The following is a 17,987-nucleotide window of genomic DNA, read 5'->3' as shown; positions in this document are numbered from 1 at the left end:
AGCCCCCACCTTGCTCCTTTCCTGCTGGAACTCGATCTGAATGCTGGTCAACTTGGCCCGCAGCTCCTCGTTGGCCATCTGCACCGGGTCCGTCTCCATCTCGGGCTTCTCGCCCTTGCTCCGGCCTTTCTTCGACATGCTTCCTCTTGGGTCAAGGTGCTGAGATCCTGCGGTTCACACCCGTTCACGCACACCAGCCAGCAGGCGCGGCTACTAGCTCCACCGTGCTAACCAGTCGCGCAGGGCTCAGCTCGCCCTCCAAGGAAACCACCATCACTTGGGATCCTGAGGGAAGGAGGGAAACTGAGTTAGCAGAGAGAGAAGGGTGTGGAGCTGGTGTCCCTGCCTAGGGCACTGCGGGTCAGACACCTGCCACTCCCAGGACTGACCTAGAGCCTCCCGGATGGGGGCTGCAGCAGAATCTCTTGGAGGTTCTTAAGGCGAGGAGTCCTAGGCCCACCCCTAGAGAATCTGCTTTGCCTTTCTAACAAGCTCCCAGGTGAGGCTCCCAGGTGACCACACCTTGAGTAGTTTCAATCCATCCTGCCCCCATCAAGATGAGACCAGCCCATCTCAGCAGGCTGCAGACCACATTCTGCCAATATCAATGAGCCTGAGTCGCCCAAGGTGCTTCTTCCAAAAAGCAGGGCTCTGACCCTCACCCAGAGCTCAACATGAGAAATGTGGTGGGCCAGGAAATCTGCATTTCCATCCACAGTCCCAGCAATTCTGGAGCAGGGTCTGAGGACCACACTTTGAGAAATGGGCTTTTCTATTTCAGAGGTTAGTGGTTCCCTTCCCTACTAGGTAGATGATGTCACTCAGTGTTACAGATGAGGAAACTGAGACACAAAGAGGTTGACTGCCAGTGATGTCACTCAGCTACTGAGAGAGGAAACAGTATGAACCTGATCAAGGTCCACAGCTGGAAGCAGGTGAGCCAGGACTGAGCTTAACCACTGCCCAAAGCCGCCTCTGTTCTCCCTTCCCGTCACACGTCTCCTGATCATTTTCCATCTCACAAACTGTAATTTACTTAGTTCTCATCTATGTCCCCTCCATGAGGATGGGTTCCCAGTAAGCAAGGCCCGGGTCTGCTCTGCCCCCACTGTATCCTCCATGCCTAGAAGAGAGGGCAGCACATAAGATGCTTTCCATCCAGATCCGCCAAGTGAGTCACTGAATGAATGAGTGAGTGAGTGACAGCAGGAGATTCATGAGGTGCCCATCATGTGCCAGGGCCTGTGGCAGGAGCAGGGAATCCCATCCCATTGTCCTTGGAACACCCGGTGAGAGAGTATTTTACTAAGCCCATTTTAGAGATGAGAAAATAAAGCACAGAGAGGTGAGGTAAGCTACCTAAGTCCAAATGGCCCATGAGTGGTGGCGCTGGGATTAGATCACCTAGTGAACGAATGCAGGGCGAGGAGGGAACACTCCAGTGTTGAGGAATGCTAACTTGGGAGGTTGGGCAGAAGGGACAAAATTGGCAAGGAAGGACGTGAACAAGACTTAAGGAGGGAAAGCACCAGAGAGGCTGCAGAAGATCATGCGTCTAGAAGGAAGACTCCGATAGTGGGCAGCCCCGAAGAGGTCAAAGTGAGGACCTGAAGCTGGCCACTGGACTCGGCCACCTGGAGTCCATGTGACCTCAGCCTGTGGGTGGGAGGTGCAGGAAGTACAGGGGTGCCCAGGAACGGTCTGGGTGGGGTCTCCGCAATGTCAGTGCGTCGGCGAGGTGCAGATGCTCAGTGGCCATGAACTGAAGTCAGGCATGCCCTGCTAGCCCTGGGGCCCTGGGACATCCTTCCAAACTATAAAATCTGGGAGACAGTGATGGAGGCCAGCTGCCTTCCTTCTGAACAGGAGAGAGCGGTTTTTCTCAACACTCCATGAAGGATTATTCCGGGCTCATCAACATCCCCCAGGATCGATTCCAGAAAGGTACATTCTGTCTTCAGATAAGTATGAACTCCATTTGCCTTGATCTGACTTAGAGCTTGATACATAATTCATTCCTCACTGCCGCTTTTATAACCATAGCAGTTCTCAGAAATCAGCCTTCCAGTCTGAAGTACACCTCCCCATACCCTGATCAGCAGGAAGACACACAAAATACAACACCCCAAAAAGGAAGCTTACTCCTTTTTATTCCTTTCTGTGGCCATTTCTAGGAATGTGCCTTAAGGAAATACCAGAGATACAGTCTCTGATAAAAACACTTGGATGTTCATCCCAATAACACAATGCTCAGCAGAACGGATAGATTAAGTAAACGAAGTCTAAGCCCCGACAGCAGACTCCACATGGCAAAAGGTCAGTGCCACAAAGAGTAAAAAAGGCAAAATAAAAATCAGGCTGGGTGTGGTGGTTCATACCTATAATACCAGCACTTTGGGAGGCAGAGGTGGGAAGATCACATGAGGTCAGGAGTTTGAGACCGGCCTGGCCAACACAGTGAAAACCCCTATCTACTAAAAACACAAAAAAATTTAGCTGAGTTGAGGCAAGATCGCGCCATTGCATCCCAGCCTGGGAGACTCTGTCTCAAAATAAATAACAAATACAATTTATAGTCTTAATTTTCTGCTATATATATAATATATACACACACATATATTTGCTCATTCTTTTCACTCAGTCATAAATATGTGTTGAGCACCTGCAAGGTGCCAGCCCTGTACCCTGGGCATATGGTGGAAAGGATGAGGCAGCCACACCTCCAGGATATGGACAGGAACCCCCCCGGTCATGCATCTAGAAGGAAGATGCAGTTACAGGTGATACCTATTCTCTTCTTTAGACTCTTCTAGATAAGCACATGTTTCTATTTCAATGACTGCTTTTCAGAAGAAACAGTGCAATATTTTTAAGAAAGGCAAGAAAAATATCAGCAATTAGCCAGGAAGGACACCAGAAAAAAGCTGAAGAGAAAGCAAATGGAACACACCCACGGGGGTGGCCCACCAGGCTCACAGGCAGGATGGGGCAGCTGCAGGTCTGCCTACTCTTTGGGCTGCCAGAGGGGGAAAGGGTGCCCTGTGCTGTGTGTCAATTGTCAGCTCCTCTGGGTCAGGACCTTGGCTTCCACCTTCGTGTGCCCCACCCTGTGCCCAAAGTCCAAGCTCGATCCAATTCCAGGATGAATAAGTCTCCATGGGCCGATGCCAGGCCAGGCCGCAGGGAGTGTAGAGATGAATGGAGTGCAGGAGGGGAGGGTGTCCAAAGTTCTGGGCCAAGTCAACCTTGGAGCTCAGGGCGGCCCCCAGCAACCGGCCTCTCTGCCATGGAAACACTGTTGAGGGTCCTGATGCTCACAGCGCCACACAGTGTCACTGCAATCAGCCCATCTGGCTGTGGGCTGCACAAAGGTCTCATCAGCAGGAGCGACAGCAGGGCACTCTCCTGCCTGAGCTGAACTTGGTGTTTGCTGCACCCAGGGCTTTTCATTCTGAGCCCACTGCCCACTAAGCAGGAGATGGCATAGCCCACTGTCAAGGAAAGAGCACAGCCCTGGCTCAGTGTGGCAGGCTGGAGGGTGACTGACTGCTCAGGACACACAGGAGGCAGAGTCCTCAGAGAATGCTCCTTCCTGAAGGCATGTGGAGCTCCTCTGATGATGCTGGACCTTGTCTGGCATATAGGCCAAGGATGGCAAATCTCCACCTCCCATGAACCAGTCCTGTGGCTCCAGAACTGAAGTATCTCTGCAGCCCACCCATCTCCAACAACATAAGCCCCATTGTCCCAGCCTCCATGTCATTTTTCTGTGCCTTGGAAGCCCGGCTGCCCTTTAATTGCCCACAAAAAATTAATATACCAGGCCTGCAGGAGGAACAGAGGGAGTCCCGGCCATCATAGAACTGTCTGGTCAGGGAGACCACTATGGAAATGAATACATAAAATAATGATGGCTTGTGGTAGGTGCTGGAAAAGAAAAGTCTACAGAGCACTGTGATACACAGCTATCAAATATCACCTGTCATGGGCAGGCGGTGGGGAGGGCAAACTGCCACACCACTGGGGTCCTACAGCAAGCACAGAGTCAAGACCAGCTATGCATTTGCAGCCCAGCGCAAAATGAAACCGCGAAGCTCCTTGTTCAAAATTATTAAGACTTGCATGACAGTGACAGCAGAGCATTAAACCAAGAGCTAGCCCCTTTGAATGCAGGCCCTGCAGGACAGCGCAGGTCATGTGCCAGTGAAGCTGGCCCTGGACAGAGTTCAAGTCCTTCCCTGAGCATGCTGGGAAGACATTAGTAAGGTGTGACTCAGATTTCCATGTCACTAAAATGCAGATGATAACAGCTGTACCCCAGAGGTGGTGGCGAGAGTGAAATGGGTCCCTGCCTGGCACACAGGAAGCACTGCAGAGGCTCTGCGACTCTCATTCTGCTGTTTAAAGGGCACTCGGGCTGCTGAGGCACAGACAAATGATATGGAGGCTGAGACAAGGGGGATGTGTTGGAAACAGATGCTTGGTGCCGCAAAGAAAAATCAGCACTGAGACAAAGGATCTTTCAGCAATTTTTACTTCCTGTAGGAAAGGTACTCCCACTAGCCATCTTGCCACAAGAGTACAATAAACAAAGGAAAACAGACATATATATCCCTTGTGCATTTGGGGTTGTCCTTACTGCTGTGTCTGATCTCCATTGGCTGGAGCTAGACCTCTCAATCTAAACTAAAACCCGATTGGCTAATAACTTAAAACTTTTCTAAACAAGTAAAAGCAATGAAAAGCTGGGACATGTCTGTGAGCACATCCAGCACAGATATTTTGGTTAAAGTACAAGGGCATAGAATGTACTACATGCCTGTAAGCACAGCATATCTAACAGCTACATAGAATAGGGCTTAACAAAGAGTTATTAGCACGCTTATTCTTTAACAAGAAAGGAAACTTTAAAAAGGAACTTTTACTTCCCACAGCATGTGATGTCAGACCTGGGTGGGCTGCAGAGATATTTCAGTTCTGGAGCCAACAGGACTGGCTCGCGGGAGGTGGATATTTGCCACCCGTGACCTATATGCCAGGCTCTTGGCCTGACCCCCACAGCCTTCCACAATGCCCACCAACAATATCTGCCAATGCACTGGGTCCAGGGCCTTGTCTGCCCTTCTCAGACCTGCTGCAAAATTTCCTCCCCTCCTTAAAGCACAGCTTCATGGTGACAATTGGAGAGGCAAGGAGAAGGGTTGGGACCCTGGACTGAGGCCACAGGAGACAAGGGCAGAGCTCTGGTTGGGCAGCATGGGCCGGCTTCTGCTGATGATGGCTGAGGCGGGCTGAATGGTGATCCCAAAAAGATATGATCACATTCTGCTCCCCAGAACCTGCGGATGTGCCCTTATTAGGAAAAAGTGTCTTCAAAGATGTCATGAACTTAAAGATCTCAAGAAGAAATCATCCTGGAGTAGGGTGAAGTCTAAATCCATTGACAAGAGTCCTTCTTTTAGGAGATGCACAGAGAAGACACACAGGAGAGAAGCCCACGCAAAACCAGGGAACAGACCGGAGTGCTGAGGCCACACCAGGGAAGCCCAGGACAGCCAGCAGCCGTCCAGCACTGGAGGAGGGAAGGACTGACAGCTTCTCCCCTAGTGCCTTTTGAGGGAGTGTGACCCTGCCAGCACTGTGACTTGGAACTTCTGACCTCTAGAACTGCGAGAGTAAATTTCTGTTTACCACCCAGTTTGTGGTCATTCTTTATGGTGGCCACAGGAAATTAATATACCAGGCATGCAGGGAAAAACCACTCTTGGGGCCAGATGTGGTGGCTCATGTCCATAATCACAGCACTTTGGGAAGATGATGCGGATGGATCGCCTGAGGTCAGGAGTTCGAGACCAGCCTGGCCAACATGGAGAAGCCCTGTCTCTACTAAAAATACAAAATTAGCCAGGTGTGGTGGCACATGCCTGTAATCCCAGCTACTTGGGATGCTGGGGCAGGAGAATCACTTGAACCCAGGAGGCGGAGGTTGCGGTGAGCTGAGATCGTGCCATTGCACTGCAGCCTGGGCAACAAGAGTGAAACTCCATCTCAGAAACAAACAAACAAACAAACAAACAGAAAACCACTCCTGGAACACACTCAGCACTTTGTTTAATGCCTGAAGGAAACCAGCTTTTCAGAACACAAGTCTGAATAAGCCTTGCCCCTCGCCACACTGTGTAACAACACCAGGAAACCACAATGCCTCCCCACTCAGCAGGACCATCCACATCCCTCCACAGTCACAATTCACAACCTGCAAGGTGAGATTAGAAGGGACCTTTGCTTCCCAGGTGCAGATGAAAAAAGTTAAGGCTCAAAAGCAGACGTGATTTGCCCAAGATTGCTCAGTGATCTGGTGTCTGCAATGAGATTTCCAATACAGGTCTCCTGCTTCCAACCCCACGTGGCCTAATATTTTTATAACAGGATTCAAATAACACAGACACAAAAAGAAAATTAGCTCCTTCAAGGCAACTCAAATCCAAATAATATCTGATAAGCAGAAATTCCAGCCCATCACCAAGTGGTCTTCTTTGTAACACTTCCTGCTCATTTCACCAAAAATTACATGGAGATCCCAGGGGGCTCCTTAGCAAAAATATGAATGAGGTAGCTTGGCAGAGTCAAATCCTTTCTGTGGACAGAGAACAGTTTATACTAAAGAATCTAGCCGTGCTTTCTTTTTTTTTTTTTTTTTTTTTAAAAAAAAATATTTATTAATTAATAAGCCCTTAGGAAAAAATCTCTCTGAGTAAGTATATGCCTTTGGTTTAAATATCTAAATCCAAACTGTGCTGACTTAAAAAGCTACAGTGGTATTCCTACCCCAGGCTCAGTAATATGCTTCCTGGGAATTTATTCTAAGGAAGTAATTCCCGAAAGGAAAAAGCCACATGCCTAAAGATGCTGCATGTGGCATAATTTGAATTGTTGATGGCAATGAAAAACTGGAAATAATCTCAGGGCCCAAAAGTTGTTGGTGGCCGAGTGAGCAAAGGCACACCAGCCATCTCAGAAACAGCCCAGGCAGAGGCAGGGAGGGAGGCCCATGGACCACAGAGGCCCGTGAGCCCTGCCAGGCGGCACCTGGAGAGATGGCGAATGTGCTTCTCACCAGTTCACATCCCTGGATTTTCAGTTTCACCTTAAATCCTGTAATGGTGCTCATGCTGTCTATGTAATTAACAAAATAATGAAAGACATGGTACTGGGTTCTCTTTTGAGCAGAACCGAAATACCAGAGTGAAGCTCATGCCCCAGGCCAGCTTCAACTCCTTCCATGAATTCTTTGTGGCCCAAGTGGGGACTCAGAGGCTGTCAGGGTCTCCACTCCACAGAGCTGCTGGAGACTAAGTGCCTTCAGGTTTGGGCATTTCTTGGCACACTTCCCAGCACAAAGCAATGCTCAAAAAATGGTAGCAGGCTGGGCGCAGTGATTTGCGCCTGTAATCCCAGCACTTTGGGAGGCCAAGGGAGGCAGATCACCTGAGGTCAGGAGTTCGAGACCAGCCTGGCCACCATGGTGAAACCCCATCTCTACCAAAAATGCAAAAATAGCCAGGCATGGTGGTGCATGCCTAGAATCCCAGCTACTCGGGAGGCTGAGGCAGGAGAATCGTTTGAACCTGGGAGGCGGAGGTTGCAGTGAGTGGAGATTGTGCCACTGCACTCCAGCCTGGGCAACAGAGCGAGACCTTGTCTCAAATAAAAATGGCAGCAGCTTCATCATCATCATCATCATCATCATCATTCTCATTGGCCTGAGCTGCCGGATTTGCCAACAATATCCACAGCTTGACCCAGGATTTTTCCTATGGCTCTATCAACAGTGGGCTTCGTAAGGGATGGGGGCATCAGATAGTCCTCAGTGTTCAGGCCCAGGACAGCATGACTATTTGGAGGCCAATACTCTCTTGCCTTCAACTCCCCTCTCACCTTCCAAAGAACTGTGCCAGGCATCAGGAGAGCAAAAGTTGGAAGCAACCTAAATGTCCCGCCATAGGGAATTCCTTGTGCTACAAAACTGCACTAGTAAATCCAGCGATGGCTATGCAGTGGAGGAGCACACGCCATCACAGACATGCAGCCAGCAGGGAGCACACAGCGAAGGCGCGGGAAGTGACGGGGGTGAGCCCTTGGCACACGCCATCTACTCTAGTGACCACAACGCGGCTCCAGCGATATTCAAGAGCATTAAACAGAGGAGCCAGATCCGATTTTTCCAGAGAAAGCTGACACTGATTTTTAAGTGAAATTTCCCAATCTATACACATTAGAAACTAATTTATATAAATTTTTTAAAATATTATGCAGCCCAAACAGAAACCATCTGTGGACCAGATTTGACCTGTGGCCATCACCTTGCAGACTCTGATGTTTGTCACCTATTAAATGGAAAAAGCAACTAATACAATTGTATATACAGCATACTACAGTGTATATGTATAAGTAATTTGTATACATATTGCATATAATATACACTGTAATATGTACATTTGTAGGCAGGCTTATGTTTAGGTACAGGCATTTAAAATAGCATGGACAGGGCCAGAGGCAGTGGCTCATGCCTGTAATCCCAGCACTTTGGGAAGCTGAGGCGGGCAGATCACTTGAGGTCAGGAGTTCAAGACCAGCCTGGTCAAAATGGTGAAACCCCATCTCTACTAAAAATACAAAAATTAGCCTGTAATCCCACCTATTCGGGAGGCTGAGGCAGGAGAATCGCTTGAACCTAGGAGGTGGAAGTTGCAGTGAGCGGAGATCAAACCACTGCACTCCAGCCTGAGCGATGGAGTGAGACCCTGTCTCCAATAATAATAATAAAATGGCATAGACAAATATTTACAATCTATTAAGAGTGGATGTCTTTGAAAGGGGTAATGGTACTTGGGTTTTTCCTTCTGTTCAGATTTGATTTTTGCCGGATACATTTTCTAAAAGATCTACAAAGACTCTGCATTGCATATTTAGCATGAAAATCACAAAAGATTCTTGTCTTTAAACGACCGTGCCAACATTCAAGGAATGGCTGAGGCCTTATGAAGAAAAATAACATAATGTGATATAAATAGGGGTTAGAGGGAGCAGCTGCTGACCTGAATTCAAGTCCCACACAAGCAAGTGCCGGCTCTGGGATATGGGGGACTTCAGTTCACATCCCTGAACTGTTGTTTCGTCAGCTGCAAAGCTGGGAGGACAGGGCCCAGCCCACATGGTGAGGGGGTCGGGGGTGGGAGGGATGTGGAGGGTGAGAGCTTGGGCTCAGGAGCCACAGGGACTGTGTGGGTTCTTAGCTCTTCCATTTACCAGCTGTGTGACCTCAGACAAGAGGCTTCACCTCTCTGTGCCTCAATGTCTTCATCAGAAAATGAGGCTAGTAATAATTCCTTCCTCATAAGGTTGTTGTGGGTATGAAATGATTTCATACTTTTAAGGTGTTCAAAACAGGGACCAGGCCGTAACAAGCACTCAGTAAGAGTTAACAGCCAATAACCGTTAACAATTATAATGATTTAATTGCAAAGTAAAAAACCCTTTAAACGAAAGATGTCACTTGTTAACATTGTAAGAATTTAGCAAATGTGAAAGGCTCCGTTTTTCTATTTTCTGCCAATGCTACTAGTTTTCAACATCCCCTGCAAAATGCTCACCTATCTGGAGGTAGTACAGTCCCGTGGAACAGAGCTCTTGCCACTGAGGGAGGAGGCATGGTTTCTGGGGGGACCAAACCCCCCACCCAGAGCCAGTGCACATGACACAGTAGGCAAAGCCCCCGTCCCAGGCCCAAATCTGAAGGAACTCAGCCTCCAGCAGCTCTGTGGAGTGGGGACTCTGGCAGCCTCTGAGTCCCCACTTGGGCCACAAAGGATTCATGGAAGGAGTTGAAGCAGGCCTGGGGCATGAGCTTCACTCTGGTATTTCAATTCTTCTCAAAAGACAACCCAGTACCATTTCTTTCATTATTTTGTTGATTGCATAAATCCTGGTTCTCAGGATTTTCATACAATCCTAGTAGCTGAGCTGTCTGTTCTCCCAGCCCAGGGCCAAATGGACACAGGGAACTAGAAAACAGCATTGTGCAAAAGGCGAAGACACAGGCAGGAAAAGGAAAGACAGCAAAGATTTTCTACCATGCCACCACCCCAAAAGAGAGAGGAAATTAATATAAAAAGTCCATTCATACTTGAAATGGAAAAACCTGATCGGGTATGGTAGCTCACATCTATAATCCTAGTACTTTGGAAGGCCAGGGAAGAGGATAGCTTGAGCCCAGGAGTTCAAGACCAGTTTGGGCAACGGAGGAAGACCGTGTCTCTACAAAAAATTAAAAAGTTAGCTCATGGTGGCACGAGCCTGCAGTCCTAGCTACCCAGGAGACTGAGGTGGGGGGAGCCCCTGAGCCCAGAAATTCAAGGCTGCAGTGAGCTATGATGGCGCCACCGCATTCCAGCCTGGGCAACAGAGCCGTGAGACCCTGTCTCTAAAAAACAAAAAACAAAACAAAAAAAAAGACCTGGGAAATCTAGGAAACCAACTTTATCAGGAGACCTCATTTTCCAATGACAGAAAATTAACAAGGTGCTTGCTGTCTCTTTTTATACTGATGCAAAATAGTTAGAGGAAGTTTTAAATGAAACTTCTGTAAGGCACAGTCAATAATGTCAACCAAGTTAGCTTTTCCTAACACATACTCTAGGCTTGGAGGCAAAATGTCTCTTGGAGGTAAAGCAGACACAGAATGAGGGGCAGGAGGCTCAGTCCCTTGCCCCAGCTCTGCCACCATCCCCCAGCCCTGGCCTGGCTGTGTTCTCTCCACCCAGGACTCTCCATCCATAACGTAGGTGGGCCGCGCAGACAGTAGCACGTGGGATGAGGGCTGGCGACCATTGCTAATCCCAGAGAGGGCCACCTGCGGCCAGGGCTCCCAGGCCCCTGGGTCCCATCACAGACACCAGGTCACAGCTGGTGGGTCTCTTCAACATAGAAATAACAACAGAGCAGCCACCTGCACCAGCATATTCAGAGCACTTGGTGACCTGGACCCAGTTCCATGCTTAAGCATGGCGGCTTAATCGCGAATGGGCCCGAGGCTTCCCAACCCTGAACATCCAGCCACCAAGAGTGTCCCCTATCACCTCTGTTCTCAGAGGCGCCCCCTACTGCCACTGCCCCAGCCAGCCCTCATCCTTGCCTGTCTGCATTCATGTGACTCAGTGGCCTCCCCTGGTCAAGGCCTACATGCCAACCCATCCAGGTTCTAGGGCCATGGGCAGTGACCCTCCCCACGGTTCCCTGCTGATGTGGCCTCACCAAGTTGGGACGCAGGCCACTCGAGGCCACTCTCCTAGCTCCATCTATGGCCACACTGTCCAGACTTCCTTTTCTGGGTCAGGTTCATTCTGCACCCAACAAATACCTAAGAGTCCCTCATGTGTCTGGGAGGCGGTGATTCTGTGCATGTTACACACAAAAGCATGAACATACCATACAGAAACACATGCACACAAACACACACACCCATACATACACCACTCACAAGCACGCACACACCATAAACACACACACACATACATACATACACACACCATGCAGAAACACATATCACACACACCACACACACCCCCCCACACCCATACATACATCACTCACAAGCATGCACACACCATATAGAAACACACACACACACATACACACCATGAAGAAACACACACCACACACACCCCCCACACACAAACACCACTCACAAGCACACGCACACCATACAGAAACACACACATACACACAGCATGCAGAAACACCACACACGCCCCCCTACACCCATACATACACCACTCACAAGCATGCACACACCAACAGAAACACACACACACACACATACACACAGCATGCAGAAACACATACCACACATGCCCCCACACACACACCCATACATACACCACTCACAAGCATGCACACACCATACAGGAACACACACACACACACACACATACACACACCATGCAGAAACACACCACACACGCCCCTCCACACACCCAAACATAAACCACTCACAAGCATGCACACACCATACAGAAACACATGCACACACACATACAGCATGCAGAAACACATCACACATGCCCCACACACATCCATACATGCACCACACAGAGACACATACTACACATGCCCCCCACACCCATACATACACCACTCAAAAGCACACACACACCAGACAGAAACGCACTCCATACAACATACATGCACACATACTGCACCACACAAAGACACACCGCACATCATACAGAAACATACCACATACACCACACAAACACACACGCCACACAGTACACCATACACAAATACACGCACCATATAGAAACACACCACACATGCATGCACATCCCATGCATACACCACTCACAAGCATGCCACACCATACAGAAACATGCACACACACGCACATACACATAACATGCAGAAACACACACCACACATGCCCCCCACATGCATACACCACTCACAAGCACACACACACCAACAGAAACACACACACATACACACAACATGCAGAAACACACACCACACATGCCCCACACACACACCCATGCATACACCACTCACAAGCATGCACACATCCTACAGAAACACACGCACACACACAAACATGAAGAAACATACACCGTACATGCCCCACACATACGATACATATACCACTCACAAGCATGCACACACCATGCAGAAAAACATGCACACATACACAGCATGCAGAAACACACATTCACACATGCCCCACACATACACTCATACATACACCACACAGAAACACATACCACACACGCCCCCCCACCCATACATACACCACTCAAAAGCACACACACACCAGACAGAAACACATTCCATACAACATACATGTACACATACTGCACCACACAAAGACGCACCACACATCATACAGAAACTATACCACGTACACCACATAAACACACACACACCACACAGCTACACCACACACAAATACACACACCATATAGAAACACACCACACATGCACACACATCCCATGCATACACCACTCACAAGCACGCACATCATACAGAAACACACCCCATGCAACACACTGCACCATACATACACAGACATTACACACACATCATACAGAAATCCACACCACATATGCGGCCACACACATACACACCACACACAAATACACACATCATACAGAAACACACACTCCATACAACACACACACCACACACAGACATTACACACGCATCATACAGAAACACATACCACATATGACACACACACACACACACACACACACACCCCACACGCAGACATCACACACAAATACATCATGCAGAAACACACACCCTATACAACACACATACATACACACCACACGCAGACATCACACACACATCCTACAGAAACCCATACCACATATGCCACACACACATACAGAAGACACACCCCTGTACCGCACTCAGCAGCGCAGTCAGTGGCTCCAAAAACAGAGCAGGCTCCCTGGCAATCCCCAGCCAAGGAATGTCAGTCTCTTTCTTCTGAGGGAAAACTGAGCTGGTGGGCTTTGGAGTCTGGCTCATCGCCCCATCCGCCTCACCACACACTGCCCACCTGACCCATCTGAGCCACAGAAAGCCCAGGGGCAGGCAAGGCACAGGCTGTTCTCCCAATTTAGAGATGAGAAAACTGAGGCTCAGAGCCACAGCCACGGCACACCCCACACACTGAAAACTCACACCATAGGGTTGCTGAAAAGCCAGACATTCTGGAAGGAGAGATGAGAAGCAGAGGAGAGGGGAGAGTCTGTGCCATGAGGGAGCCTGTGCCTGAGGGAGCAAGAAGAGGCCAGGGTGGCCGGCACAGGCTGGGCCCGGCGGGGGAGGCAGGCTATCAGCCTCCGGCTCCCCGGCCAATGGCTTAGCAGGGATGGTAGCAACGGCGACCTCGCTGGCACATTGGTGAGGCCCAAACGGGACAACGGCTGTGTCAGGACTTGGCAGGCTGGGACATGGCCCGAAGATGTGGCCCCGCACTGTGTGCAGAGAAACCATATGAAGGAAGACGAGGCCAGCGGGCACCTGGGAAGGCCCCACAGGCCACATCCTCCCTTTCCTCCTGCGGGATTCCCTCCTTCATCTCCCTTCCCCAACGTGCAGTCCCACAGCCTCTCTCCAAAGTCCTTCCAATGACAGGAGGCCCCCGCCACCAGGCTCACCCTTGGCAACCCTCACTTCAGAAAGCACTTCTCATTTCAAACCAAAAAGAAGCAAACAAAAACCAGCGCCCTTATAACCTCTGCCCTTAGCTCCTCCGGGCAGTCGGAAGCCCCGAAAATTCGTCCACTCCCGCTCCTGCACACAGGAGCCCTTCAGACATCAGAAAGTTCGCATCCACCCTCCAGTCTCTGGGTAACACCTGCTGTTTATCAGGCGCCCTATCTGCTTTCCACAGGACAATCTCATTTGACCCCCACAACAATGCCCTGTGAAGGCTGCGATGCCAGGACTACCACCACCTCTACCTGCGGGTGGGTGAAGCGGGTGAAGATGCTGGGGCCTAAGACGTTCACTAACCATAGATATGTGGTTAGAAAAAGGCTTTAGAGCCAGACAGACATGAATTCACCTCCTAGGAAGGTCACTCGGGGTCTGGGGTCAGTTCTCTGAGTTGTCTTTGCCTCAGTTTCCCCATCTGTGAAATGGGGATCTCTCACTGCATCCAGGCTCCTAGACTACAAGAGCCCCACAAGTGATGGCTCTCCATGGAGTCAGGGCAAGGGAAGTGTCCCTCCAAATGGGTGGACAGAAGGCCACCTGCTGCCAAAGCCGGGACCCACGTGCTGTGAGCAGTGAATGAGCTCAGAAGGGACCAGGAGGGAGGAGGGAGTGAAGGGGAGTCTTTACTGGCACAAGGTCCAAGCCCCTGGCCTGGGAAATTTGTCCCCACAACAGGAGACCCAGCTGGTCTTCAATGTGCTTCTTCAAGTGGAGAAAAAATGAATGGATCCATTATCTGTCTGACAAAGCCCCAGCCCGGGTGAGCAAACATGGGAGCCACGTGCCTCCTCTGTCCATTCCCTCCGGGGCTTGCTCCCCACATGCATCCCCGAAGCCTCACGCTCCACCTGCCAAATTCTCTCTGGAGTCCCTCCAGTCCCCCCAGCCTTGTCACCTGCAGCTGGCCTACCTCACAGGCCTCCAGGGTCTCCCTGCCCCTCCTCCTCCCAGCCACTCACCCATGGCTACCACAGAGTACCACCTGTAGCAAGCATCAGCCACACCCCACCCCTGCAGAGAAATAAAACAGCAGAAACAGGAACGCACCTTCGGCGGCCCACTGCTTGGGAGTCCCACACCCAGTGAGTGTCTTGCCAGGCCCCTGGCCAACTCACCCAGGTGTCTGGTCCACTTGCTGCCTTTGGAGTGCCTTCCATGCCATCTGGTTTAGTTGAGTCTCTACCAGGCAAGGTGCCCACCCCAAGCAGGCATCAGTACCCCCAGGAGCCCTCTTTGAACACCTGCTGGATGATGAAGACATCACATATCCCACTTTCACTCTCGCTCTGTGGGGTGTCTCCACATCTGCAGAGTTCAGGCAGGAGGACACATGCCATTCAGCCATCAAGGGACACAGGTTTCCTGATTCCTTGGTAAAAACAGTCACCCCTTCTGCAGAGCCAAGTACAACTAGACAAGAGCTGGCACATGTGTGGTCGGACGCTGGGTGCGACCCTGCCCCATGCCAGCCATGCACCCTAATCTTTAAATATGGCCTTTGGCTAAATGGTAAGATACTGACCATCAAGGGCCTTTGGCCTTGCTCTTGGATAAACAGAGCCATGCATGTTTGATCTCTACAATCTATAAGGCTTGAGATCAGATTGAAGTCGACTGGTTAAACACATTACCCCATTATTTGTTCAGCACAAGTTTGGGGCACGCCTCCTGAAATCCAGACACCATGCTGGGTACGGTGACCAGGATGCTGAGCAGGACCCATCACACCCTGCCCTCATAATGCTGATGGCCATTCCTGCTGAAAGCTCCTTCATCCAGACCCCCACTCAGCTTCTGTTCCAAAGTTTCCCTACACAGATCAGAAGGAAACCATCCCTTTGCATTGTAAAAATGGCCAAAGAGGTTATGATGAGATTTCTCCGTGGACCGCCACTCCTGTCCCTAGAAAAGTATTCCAAGGTCAAACACCCTTCCTGTTGCTGGCAGCCTCGATTGCCACCATCACCTGTCACTGTCCCCCAGTTTGCCTCTGTAGTGGAGGACGGCAGGAGACACAGCAACAGCTGAACACCGTGACAACCCTGCCCTCAACAGCCTCCTTCTCCTGGTCCTAACAAGTCCATCTTGATATGTCTCAAAGAAGCCAAGTTTAGGAGGAGAGGCCTCTCTGCCTCTGGAAGACTCTGAAACATCTCTGGCCTCATGGTCAGAGACCCACAGAGCCCAGGTCCAAGTTCATCATGCCAACCGCAAAAAGATGAGAGAAACTTCCAGTTAGGCCAATACTATGCACTTACCTGCCCCAGGCCACTTTGGCAAAGTCCTGCCCAATGAAGTGGGGGACTCTGTACAGAAGAAAGGGAGGCAGGGGAAGAAGGAGGGAGGGAGGATGCAGTGAGAACTGAGCCAAACTTTTAGTTTCTGGTCTGTCACATAAGGAGCGTAGAAGCGTAACTCCCATCTACACAAGGCAAGTTCAACAAAATGCAAATCAAGAACTTATCTTGGATCCATCAGACAACTGAGGTCATAGGGCAAACTACTGCCCCAACATTTGGAGAGGCAGATACACAGAATCACAAATACCTGAGCAAAAACCTCCATGGAAACCAGTTTAGGTTCCTCTTACCAAATGCATCATGTCTGGCTCGCAACAAAAAACATTACAAGGCATACTGAAAGGCAAAAAAGAGAGCCCAAACATTGGAACCAGGCATGGCAGAGATGCTGAAATGATCGGACTGGAACTTTAAAAGAACTATAATTAATATGCCAAGGATTCTAATGAAGAATGCAGACAACATGCAAAACCAGATGGGTAATGTAAGCAGAGATGAAAGTTCTAAAAAAAGGATAAAAAAAGAAATGCTAGAAATAAAAAGTACTGTAACAGAAATGAAGAATGTCTTTCATGGGCTCATTAGTAGACTGAACACAGCTGAAGAAAGAGTCAGTGGGCTTAAAGATACGTCAATAGAATATTTCCTAACTGGAAAAAACGGGGAAAAAAAAGGACTAAAAAAAAAAAGAAACACAATATCCCAGGACAACCGGGTGCAGTGGTTCACACCGATAATCCCAGAACTCTGGGAGGTTGAGGTAGGCAGATTGCTTGAGCCCAGGAGTTCAAGACCAGCCTGGGCAACATGGTGAAACCGTATCTCTACAAAATATACAAAACTTAGCCATGCGTGGTGATATACACCTCCCACCTCAGCTGAAATGGGAGCATCACCTGGGCTCGGGAGGTTGAGGCTGCAGTTAGCCGTGATGATCACACCACTGCACTCCAGCCTGGGTGTCAGAGTAAGACCTTGTCTCCAAAAATATCCCAAGACTATAAGGACAACTACAAAAGGTAAAAAGAACAAGAGGATAAGAGGAGAGAAAGAAATTGAAGAAATATTTGAAGCATTGTATTTTAGAATTTCACAAAATAATGTCAGACACCAAACCACAGATCCAGGAAGCTCGGAAAATACCAAGAAGAATAAATGCAAAAAACCAAAACAAAACAAAGCAAACCCAAACCCTACACTTAACTTATCATATGCAAACTGCAGAAAAGTAAAGATAAAGAAAAGATACTGGGGCCAGGTGTGGTGGCTCAGACCTGTAATCCCAGGACTTTGGGAGGCTGAGGTGGGTGGATCATTTGAGGCCAGGAGTTTGAGATAAGCCTAGGCAACATGGCAAAACCCCATCTCTATAAAAACTACAAAAATTAGCCAGGCATGGT

General features: G+C 49.4%; 1 protein-coding gene across 2 annotated transcripts in view; it reads right to left on the bottom strand.

The window, feature by feature from the left end:
• Positions 1–17,987, bottom strand: part of JAKMIP1 (janus kinase and microtubule interacting protein 1) — a 174,640-nt gene that overhangs the window by 84,329 nt on the left and 72,324 nt on the right. For both annotated transcript variants that reach the window (XM_032254158.1, XM_032254157.1), the window contains exon 2: positions 10–285. In XM_032254158.1, coding sequence (XP_032110049.1) covers positions 10–138 — 129 coding nt within the window. In that variant the 5' untranslated portion in view covers positions 139–285. The remainder of the gene's footprint in view (positions 1–9; positions 286–17,987) is intronic.

The sequence above is a fragment of the Sapajus apella genome, unplaced genomic scaffold, assembly GCF_009761245.1.
Source record: "Sapajus apella isolate SASKATOON/1434 unplaced genomic scaffold, GSC_monkey_1.0 scaffold85, whole genome shotgun sequence".
Classification (NCBI taxonomy): domain Eukaryota; kingdom Metazoa; phylum Chordata; class Mammalia; order Primates; family Cebidae; genus Sapajus; species Sapajus apella.
The sequence above is the reverse complement of the archived record's forward strand: the minus strand, read 5'-3'. Positions and strand labels throughout refer to the sequence as shown.